The following is an 11,538-nucleotide window of genomic DNA, read 5'->3' on the forward strand; positions in this document are numbered from 1 at the left end:
CACACGGGCATTTGTTTACAGTATGCCAATTTAAATCACATAAGGCATATCCAAGTCACAGCACCGCACACGGGGCAATACAACATCAGTCATAAAGAGGCAATACAGTAATAGATTTAGTGCATTCCATATTTTTAATGGTTACACAACCACCATACAAAAAAAAAAATGATATACACATGTAGTACAGTAACATAATGATATGTTTATGTTATATGCAGGCTTTGGGATAAACAATGTTTACCTCAAGGCAGACTTCATTCCTAGGATTAATACACTCTTCTCTAACAAACACTGGCATGTATTTCCTACAAATTAGCCAAAATCATCGCACAATGTACCAAAAGAAAATAATTCACTCGGTGCTTTCTATTACACACACAAAAAAAAATAAATAAATAGATAATCCTGTACCAGGGTATGAATAAAACATCAGGCAAGAAATTACTGTATTCCAAAATAAACTAAATTCTTTGTTAACACTGGTGGAAGTTCTCCTTTCATTCACTATTACTGCCATATATAGGCATGTATCAAATGTCTTATGTTTGGGGGTATCAAACTCGATCACGAGATTGAAAACTAAGTTGTAAGTGCTGTAGATAGGTGAAAACAAAATGAGTCTGTTTGCACAGTCTGTTCTACAGCTGTACATAATGCTGCAGTCCCATACCAAGGTACAACAAGATTCTGTGAAAGTACATGTAAAAGTAAGTTTGATATGATCTCTAACTATAGTGTAGTCTGTACACATGACATCATTAAAATTCCGTATTTTGGGATGTTCTTTCTGCATGTTATAGTCCCATGATGTATGACAGTCATGTAGAGTTTAATACAAGTATAGCAGAACATTGGCAATGCAGACTATAGATACATGTAGTGTTGCACCGCATGAGGCAGAGTGGCAGCATTCATGTACATAGTCACTGTAGAATGACAGGTGGCCCCAGAAAAAGAGCTCAGATGCAATCTTTGTGTCCTCCAAACTATCTACAATCAGCCAGCTGAATGTCACTAGAGGACCATCAACCCTCCTACAGCAATTAATGACATAGCTTTCTGATGGAAATTCATCGACAGGTCTAATATGCCACTGAGCAACTATCCAATAGCTATGGCATAATATTTTGGACAAAAAAACAAAACAAAAACAAAACAAAACAAAACAAACGAACAAAGTACATCTTGAGTGCTATTTTTTTTTCCATCACAGGAGAGGTTAGGCGTGGTGTACGATCTGGAAAGGTCAAGAGAATCATGACTCCATCACAACTAACAGAAACATAAAGCTCCAAGCCCTCAAAATGCAATTTTTATTGTGAAGTAACGTTGCAGTCATGACAAAAAGCAAAAAAGGAGATGCAATTACATGCCCTGCCTGTGCCTGCTGTAGGCCTACAGTAAACTCTGCATTACTAGAAGTGCAGAAGCCAACACCAAAAAAGTATGACCCCGCTTGACCCCTGCATGTTGCAGGGTAGTCCACAAGGGTTTTCAGCATGTCGCTACAACATGCTCAAATTCTTGTGCCACATCCTCAAAAGCCAGCAACATGTTGCCCAACATCCTCTTCTAAGAATCTCCAACAAGCTCAAAATAAATGTATTCAAACATGCTGAAAATATTTGCAAAACATAAGAAACATCAACTAACTGGAACGTAGATATTTTGTGTGCAAAACATGAGAGAGAATATTGAATGTAAGCAGCACAAAGAGAGATAAATACTACGTGCACGTGATGTGTGCTCCGCGCACATACAATTTCTGCAATATTCTCAGATTCCGAGCTTGCAACATGTTCAAATTTCAAGTTGTGGACCACCCTAGTTATTGTTGTACATGTATTTTATAACAAAATATCTGATATAAAGAACAAATTTCAATGGTCCCAAGGATCTCTTTAAACGTGGTTTCCACTAAGTGTATGGACAGCGACTGCTGGTGATGAAATGTTTTGTATACATTTTATTTTATATGCGATATGAACAATTACATTTTTTTTCCTGTGTCATAGGCATGGGTGTATGCAAGCTAGGGGGGGTCGGGAGGGTCATACGACCCCCCCCCCCCAAATTTTCAAAAGGTCCACTTTTTGGAACAGACAATTTTGTTTTTCGAGGGCTTTTTACCCTATAACAGGGGGAAAAAGTGACCAGGTGGTGATCCCGCAACTTGTCAAAAACCTCGTAAATTTCGTAACTTAGTTTTAATTTGCCATACCTTACTTCTTAGGCTTAAGCCGCACTGCCATTAGGTGTTTATTGATTTTCCTGTCTCCCATCTGATGAGCAACTCATCGAACTGATTGACTAGACTACACACTTACAGATGGCCTATAACTATTACTTGCGCCTTACCCTATGACAACCGGCGCGGCCGTTTGAATTATGGCCTAACCTAGATCTGTATTGTCCTGTAAGGAGGAATGGTATTATCAGGGCTCGACACTAATGGTGGCCCGGTGGCCCGGGGCCACCAAAAACGCACGTCGGGCCACCAAAATTTCAGAAATGAAGCATTTGGTGGCCTGATCGGGCCACCAAAAAAGGTCGGATAATTGCCTTTGGGCCACCAAAAATAAAAGTTTGTGTGGAGCCCTGGTATAATTCATACTCATGTTTTCAACTCCTGTCCTTTTGGGTTGAGATTGAAGTGCATAGATCTATTCTACTTTCTTATACATTCGGAGGCAAAGTTAGGCAGGATTGACTATAGCTCTGGATGTATCGTCAACTCTGGAATACTTGTATTAATTAATGGTCCGCAAAACTTTTTACTACCAGGTATGTACTCTAGGATTTATAAATAGGAAGGTGTAGCTCGTCAGCAACTTAAAAAAAAAAAAAAATGCAGTTTTCAACTTACCAATTCACGAACTTGTAAGTGACCAACTCGGGTTTTATCACTAGTTTTAACATGAATGGGGTTTTTTAAGTATGCCGAAAAAGTCACTTTTGTATGCATCAAATGACCCCATTTTATTAGATATAAAATTCAAAAACTCCCCACCGTGGGAGGGGGGGGGGGGGACGCCCCCCTCCCACACCCTCCCCCGCTCGGTCACTCCGCTCCCTCGCAAAGGTAAAGGTCAAAAAATTGTGATTATGACCCCCCCAGAAAAAATCCCGGATACACCCAGGGCTGATAGGGTTTTACAGTAATGCATTCAATGTATAAAGTACACCCAGTACATCTGTATGACAATTCAACGTATACGACAAGCTCAACAAGAATTGACATTTTTATGCCCACAAGCAAGTACCAAAAACCATGAAGAGTCAAAGAGTGTTTATGTTAAATACGTAACACAAAATCCAAAATACCTGCTGTTTTCTTCTCTTTTTTTTTCACATGGTACAGTATTTCCAAAAAGCTCATCATTCATAGTAGTGTAGTTGTCGATATTAAAGTCAAGTACAGTAGAAGCCTCTGGCATATCTCTACCAACTCCCAACATTTGGTATGAAAGCTGAAATCCTCCAAGAAAGGTGGAATACTGTACTGTAAACTCTACACGTATGCCAAATGTAGAAATAATGACTGTATCACAATTGTGAACTAGAATACTTTTGAAAATAAAGAACACTAATTTTCATTCTTACATTAGAATGTAGTAACATACTTGTGCAGCTGTACATTTGTATGACTTTAAAGGCCGTGTCACACCTTTCCCGGCAAGCTACGCGGGCTTGCGAACCTCCGGGCGACTACGGGTAAGATACGTGCTAGATACTGCCATGTGCAGCTCATCTACGGGGACCTCCGGGTAGTAAAAATTGTTCTTTGCAAGTCGCACGCAAGGCTTGCCCGGAAAGGTGTGACACGGCCTTTATATTCACTTTTTCTGTGACTACAACTCACTTGCACTTCATGGAAAAACCCAGGCTGCACACAAGAATTTGGGGAATCTAAATTGCACAATATCATTCTAATGCAATATTCAATGAGCTGTATAAGTACAATGTGGGCATTCTTTTATTCACATATAAAACCTTTAGACTCGTGCGACATCCATGAGCATGCCATCTGGCCAGGGGACTGTGATTTCATTGGCTTTGCATTGATTATTATTATTATTTCTTTTTTTTTACACTGTAACTACTGTACAATGTTCACTCTACATGAACATGAATGGCATTCAATAATTAACCTAAAATATAGAAATGGCAGCAAAACCCACAATAAAGCAACAAACCCAGAGCAATGGAGGCAGCAAGTTCAAATTGCATTTCTGGCACTATTTTTAGACAATTTTGTATGTACCGGTACCTACAACTGCATTAAGTGCTTGATTTAGATTATCAACATTTGACAGGCTGTAACATAGTCCGAGAGGTTCGTCCTGGCAAAATGAAAATAAAATGTTACAATACAATACTGAAGAAGTGTACACAGGCTACACACTGGTTATCATACAGGCTGTACGTACCGGTTATTGTGATGAATACTGAGCTATATATCTACAAAAGGATGATAATTATGCTAATCTTTAATTTTCCTCATGACATACTTTGTACTTCATGTAAAAGAAGTGTTAAGAAATCGCAGGGAAACAGAACAGAGGAGATAATTAATTGGATACGTATGTATGGTTTCACACTTCAGCTCAGAAATACTGCAGATATCACATAAGGTTTAATACACTGACTGTACTTCAGTTCAGAAGCACAGCTGTGCAATGTGCATGTCATACCAGACATTATTGGTATACCAATGAGGCACAGGTCTAGGTGCGTCTGTAGACAAATACATGTATGTGTGCATAACATGGCAACTTTGGCAGTTGAGTGGGTTTGACGCATGAAAAAGATATGGGCAACATCTATACAGGGGACAGTTATTAATGGTTTTTTTTTTTTTCTAATCCATTCATCTATTATGTACAATTGTAACATGCACTTCCTCCCCATACCATGAAGCTACATGTATCAACTCTTTGACAACCAACACTCCTTAACATAGAGCATAGAGCATGCTAGTCCCAGGAACGGGCCAATTCCATCGTGGTCATAACTACACTTTTAGGGTCTGAGAACTGCTGAACTAAATTGTACACTGCCATTTCCTTTTACCGGTACGCGGTATGCAGCATCACTTTATGCCGGCAGGAACCATATAACATCAATCTTATATCACAATCTAGAACAAGCTGGAATAGCAGATAGAGAACTTGGTGTAAAAAGTAAGAGGGAGCCTCTCTTGTCCACGAGTTCTAGTTTACTTGTCTTCTATAGGATCCATTTTGTTCTTGCTCGTTTGTTTGCTTTGTATTCCTTTGCTTTCATCATGGGATGAGCCATTGCAGCTTTGCAGTGACTGGCTCATGCTTCTAGTGGTTTCAAATCAGTAAAATTACGAAACTGTTTTTTTCAATTACGAAACTGTCTATTTATGTTAAAACTTGTTGAAGACCAGTCCTGAGTATACTCGGCCAGGTGTCTATGGGAAATGCGTGTTGTAGCAAAATCAGCCTGTACCTAACTCTTTATGTACCGTGCCACGTTCGCACATCCGACTCAGTCAACGGCGTGCCAACTTTACATATTCTGCTCAAACCCACAAATCTGCCCAAACCAATCAATAAATCACCAATGTCACAGTACAATGAAAGCTTTTCTTGTGCTTCTGTTCGTCTCTTATCAAGCTCGCTTTTTATGTTGTGATTAACTATCAAGCGGTGTTCTCTACTAGATTTGCGTGTAAATTCTAAGATTTTGTCACTGTTTTGTGTGTAAAAGTCATGCCTTTACAGCTATGTAACTATAGTAATTTCAACAAAAAAACAGTCATCGATTTGTCATACAATTTCAATCAGAGCAAAGCTTGGCATTTTCTCTACAACTTTGTTAAATATATCTAGTTTAACAGAAATCTACAGAAGTTGAAAAACATAATGTTTTCTCAAAGCGTGACTCCTGGTGTCTCAGAATAACGTGGCACACAGGGGGTTTCCATGATGGCACATAAAGAGTTAATAGGTTGAAACAATCTGAGAGAAAGATAAGCCATAAACAGAATGCACATAATATTGATTGCATTCCATGTAATGTGTACATGTATGCAAGTGAGCATGAGACGACCTAAATTGACAATGCCACCATCGCTATCCCATAGTGCATCTGTGACAGGGCTCTGAACAACAGAGCCAAACATATATTTATGACCGTGCATCACAAAGCCAACAAAAAGTCGCACCCCTTGATTTTACGCGAGGACTCAAAAAAAGGTGAAATGGGTCAACCAAGTCAATTTTAAGTTTTTTGCATTTTGTGAAAGAGCTATTGTTCTTCAACATTATTTCTAAGTTTGGGATCATAAAGTGAATGGGAAAGTGTGATTTCAACAGATCTAGCACAGCTTGGTAAAGGTTAAGTCCTTTAATAGATAGACCCTGTACTTAAGAGCCTCATTTCTCAGTTCATACTTTTCCAGAGTGTGTGCTTTCTTTCCAGTATTTAGATAGGTTTTAGGAGAGTCCATTTGAATTGAGTTATACAAGTGTACATCATTTTAAAGCTTAAGAGTCTGCTATTTCAGAATCTGCCCTTAAATAAAAATCCATGTCTGGTGACTTTTTGTTGGTTTTGTGGTGCAGGGTAACATATATGTTTGTTTGTTTGTTTGTTTTTTCCTGCATACTGGTGATTCTGAGAATTCACACAACGGTGACTCTAGTAAGTTCTATCATGACAATGAAAAATAGATACATCACAGACAGAACTGCTGGCGAAATGACACAAATTGTGGCTGAAGCCACATCCTGTAATACTAGACACTGGAAGCAATGGATAACTACACACTGTCTGGTAGAACACTCTTGGCTTGCCCCTCAACATTTTGATTTTGGGGTTAGTTTTCTAATACCATTAATAGTCATTTGTTTTACTTCATTTCTTTTAATTTCTTTTATTTCTATTATCTTGTTTGTTTAAGAAATTTTTGCTTGCTTGTTGTTTTCTACAGTCATTGGTTTATACTCAAGTGATAAAATGAATGTCATATTTACTCATAGTATTTCTCATATCTGACTCAGTAACAGCGGCATGTACAGTAAAACTGCAGTGCTATGCTAGCGCATGCTGAAGAAAGTCAAGAGTATGCATTTGATTTTTTTTTTTTACATTTTAAAATATGCTCAGGATGACGACTGCTCAAAAGCACATTGAGTTAAACTCTGCATGTATACAAACCCCAAACAAAACTCTGTATATTTGATCCTCTTTATGCAATCAATGGTAGTGGTAAAAAAATACAGAAAATATTCTGATGAAGGGGTGAATCCTGGAATTCTGTAAAGGGGGGGGGGGTGCAAAAAAATATTTCTGGTGCAACAATTTCCGGGTTTCATTGGCCGACTAGCAAAAAAAAAAAAAAAAAAAAAAAAAAAAGGCTTCAGCGCAAAACCCTGGTGCCAGATATCAAAGCGGGGCGCCTGCTTCCCCTTTCATTTTTTTTAATCATTTACTGAGTTTGGGAATGCTTTATATCACTTATTATTTCATGCATTTTTACGAACAATGCATCACACACAGACATAATACAAGAAAGCCCTGGGTACTTTTAGAAATAATACATTATCATGATAATTTTAGTATCAAAACACTAGGCATATGTTGTCAACTCCCCCTCACCATTTGGATGATAAAGGAGACTGATAATAATGTATGGCATGATACAAAGCCATCATCCACTATCATCAAACTAGCCATCTTCTGAACGTCCTAGTCCGTAGTGCAAGGAAGAAACGTGACATTACAGTTGGTCTGTGCACTGTTCTAGGGCTACTGTATTCAACATTTTTCAGCTGCCCTGGTGAAGTAGTGTGAATAACTGGCGTAAGGCAAAATTCTGACTCCAGGCCCATCCGGCGCGTACTTGTACTGCTTCCGTCACCATACACCACCCTGCTCCAGCTAATGACGCTCTCAAATCCATCACCGTTCTTTCGGCTGCTGTCCACGGTTGGATCAGCATTGTCGTTTTCATCGTCATCAGCAGAGTCCATGAGTTCAAGGAGTTCTTCCAATTCCTCATCGTTGACCACATCGCTGTCAATGTTACATGGAGCAAACACATCTGAACAGAGAACCGGTGAAACATCTCCTTGGTGGACTGAATCCATACCATCATCACCACTGCCGCCGTCATCATCGTCATCATCATCGCTGCTATCTTCATCACTGGTGTCGGCAGGGCTGACCATCCTACTGCGACGACGACGGAGGATGCTGAGCAGGGTGTGAACTCGGTTGCTGCCATTGAGTCCTTCCTCATCCTCATCCTCATCATAGTCGTCATCGCAGTCATCTTCATCCTCATCGCTATCAAAGTCCACCAGCATTTTAATCCCAAAGTAAAGAGTCTCAAACTTGTTCTCCGTGGCACCATCACTACTATCTTCAGCTTTACGTTGCACCCCCTCTGCGGTATCATCAGCTGTTTCACTTTTCTGTTCCAAACCTTCTCCTTCTCCTCCTCTCTGTTCATTTTCATTGCTTTCAACCTTAGCCCCACTTTCCTCCGGATGAAGTCTGGCATATCTAGGGTTGGGGGGAAACCAGTACTTCCAGACTAGGCCCCCTCGCAGGGACTTCTGGACATACTCATCCACTTGTTCCCTGGATGCAAGGGGTGGGACCAGTGACACCAGGGCGTCGTCCCAGTTGGGGTGGTAGAGGAGAAAAAGGAGGCCCTGAACAATGTCCTCCAGACCACACTTCTCCGTCCACATGTCATCCTCAAAAAGGTTGAAGCAGATTTCTCCCTCAGGGTCATCGATGGTGTCAATGTTTGGATGGTAGATCGCTGTCTTGCAACTCACACGAGGAGGGTCGACAGGGTAGCTGCTCTTCTGTACCTCAATCTGTGGGGTGAGAGAAGAGTTCACACCCGATTAGTAGTCAGATTTTTAAATCACATTAACACATACATCAGTAGAAGTAACTTAATTGCTGCAATGAAGTTTAAACATACAGGTACTTTCAAATCCAACAAGATTGATCAGACTGAAATTCATCAAGAATTAAAGTACAAGGTAATGACAAAAGCAAGAAAAGAAAATGCAGTCCATTTGAACGCCTGTACCATCAACAAAAGGTGTCCCACAGGCAACTTGATGAGCCATTGTGATTAGATACGCATATCTGAGTTTACAAAGCACATCAATCATCCCCCATTTGTGCCCAAAGAGACTGATACATCAGCATTCTTCAAGATGCCACAAAAGACATTGCACTTTATAATCATGTCAGATGTGACACTGACACTCTGCACAGTCCTGTGTACATGTGCATACATAGCACAGAGCCATATTAAACTTTTGAAACATTGGCACAGCTACTGCATTGCTCTTGAGTTAAATCCCTTGAATGTAATGCAATGGCAACTACGCTTGTCAATCTGTCCAGTCCGATCATCATCTAAAAATGGTATGGCAAAGGATATGACAAGGAGAAAAGCTAGTTATTGGAAGAGAACTGTTTTTCTTAATGAAATTACTGTTTCAGTACCTCAAAAACAAATTCTCCATCTTTGTAGGGTCCATCGTTGGGAGCGACAGTGACTTGGAAGTTGCCGAGATTCTCATCGTCCCACTTTGTGACGGTCGCCTGTCCGTCTGAAACACTGCCGATGTTCCTCATCAGAGAATGGAAATCTTTGGCAAGACTGCGGTCAGGCATCCTGCTATCTCGAGGGTGATGCTACAGTGTATCTGATGAAGATGATGAATATCGAATCTCCGTTCTCCACAACGCCTCTCTGACAGGTCTGATCTTGTTGGGGACATAGAATCCCAAAGAATCAACCTGTCAAACATAAGTAAATATATACATCATGTATAACTTTACAGCACATTATTGCATGGACACTTGAGTAACGCATGGTGGATGTCAGAAAGAATCAGGTCATCATTAGTGCGAGTCTGGTCATAGAGCTCAGAAAATAATACAAACAACAACTGCATACCATATCTATAAACCAAAGACCTTGGCAATGTGTTGTGCAATCAGCAGGTAACTTCACCTACAAGGCCTAGACGTCTAGTCCAAATAATTGCACACTTCAGTTTGGCCAATTTCATTCTTTAACTCACTCAGACTATTTGAGAGTTTTTATAAGTCAACCCAAGAGATTCTATGCCATCGTAAGTATGTATGGGAAGTATGGAGTTGACTTGTGTTTTCTGGACTTAATTGGTACATAATGTATTGTACTGACATGACTGAAGGCATGATTTACAAAAGTACACCATTGAGCATAATACTCTATTCATAGACTTTAATAACACAGGACCTTGACAAGATAATCCCTGTAACAGCTCTTTCCAAACTAAGCCGGGATGAAATGTGCTGTGACAGTACGTGATGGTGCAGTTAATATATCACAGCATATTAAAATATTTACAATTTAAAAAACAGGGTCCATCCACAGCCACACAAGGACTTTTTGATTGTGTGGACATGGCCATGGCCGCCAGTCTCGTACGAGGGTGGCTCTAAAATGGCTGCAGTCCACTCGTCAATTAATAAAATGGTCCCTGCTGCAAATTTAAAATAGGCAACCTGTCAAAGAAGCCTGTTTAGTACAACAGCAACACAAAGTTAGCGCTAGCTGCCGTAAACACAGCCTTTTGGCAAGGCCTCGTGGCTGAAAAAGAGACTAACTGCGAGAGAACAGGTGAATGCGAGACCGAGCGGCACAGTCGCGAGGACTTTTGAAACTTGACATGAATTTCTTAACTTGAGCCTTGTTTCTCGCAGATTCTCCTACCAAAAAGGGTAGCAGCCAATCAGCGACCGCATTGCTCACCACGCCGTCGCATCTAATGAATACGCATAAGTATGCATGTCGGCAGCTCGCTCATCCGTAGCTGCCTGCATTGCCAGCGCAGCGTTGATACGTCCTCATTAGCATACCAACTGAGATCTGACTCGTGAATACCGTATATGAATAATTCACAAGGAAAAAAACCCAGGCTTCAAAAGGCCTCATGGTTGCGCCACTCGGTCTCGCGTTCGCCTGTTTCTCACGGTGCTCGGCGTGGCGAGTTAGTCTCAATCTTCAGCCATGAGGCCTTGTCAAAAGGCTACCAGAAACAGTGTTATTCACTCTAAAAATTCTAAATTGTTTCTAAATGTGATAATTAGTACAGTGCTACCGTAAAACGGGGTGGACAGGGATGGCGAGGTGAATAGGGACAAAACCGAGGAAAGTTTTTTGAATCTGCATGTTTCATATTTGCTTGAACTTTTTTTCTTATTTTTATCATAGGATGGAAGGACCATCCAACAGCGTCCAGGAGGTCCAAATAAAAAATTTTCAAAAATATCACAAAAAATCAGGGTGGTCAAAACTTTTCTGCTCCTGTGGCCATTGAATGAATTTTGCTGAAAATGTGCATGAACCTAGCCTGTTAGGTCCCAGGGCCGGCGCAGCCGTGTGGGCCGTGGGGGCTCGGGCCCCCACACTTTTTGTGCACCATACAAAGGAATACATAAGGTGTCATCACTTTGTTAGCTCATGAAACCCGGAAG

At 40.5% G+C, this 11,538-nt stretch overlaps 1 protein-coding gene across 1 annotated transcript; it reads right to left on the reverse strand.

The window, feature by feature from the left end:
* Window positions 1-7,700: 7,700 nt before the first annotated feature.
* LOC140236154 (uncharacterized) lies at window positions 7,701-9,684 on the reverse strand. Its single transcript, XM_072316122.1, has 2 exons — window positions 9,514-9,684; window positions 7,701-8,867 (listed from the first exon to the last, which is right to left on the reverse strand). The coding sequence occupies exons 1-2, from the start codon at window positions 9,682-9,684 to the stop codon at window positions 7,701-7,703; spliced, it is 1,338 nt and encodes a 445-aa protein (XP_072172223.1).
* Between the last annotated feature and the right edge of the window lie 1,854 nt (window positions 9,685-11,538).

This window comes from Diadema setosum, chromosome 12 (genome assembly GCF_964275005.1).
Source record: "Diadema setosum chromosome 12, eeDiaSeto1, whole genome shotgun sequence".
NCBI lineage: Eukaryota > Metazoa > Echinodermata > Echinoidea > Diadematoida > Diadematidae > Diadema > Diadema setosum.

Excerpts from the sequence above, each read along its gene's own strand:
- LOC140236154 (XM_072316122.1), bottom strand. The coding sequence starts at position 9,684 with ATGCCTGACCGCAGTCTTGCCAAAGATTTCCATTCTCTGATGAGGAAC. Across the intron at positions 8,868-9,513 it reads ATGGAGAATTTGTTTTTGAG|ATTGAGGTACAGAAGAGCAG; the intron begins GTACTGAAACAG and ends CTCACCCCACAG.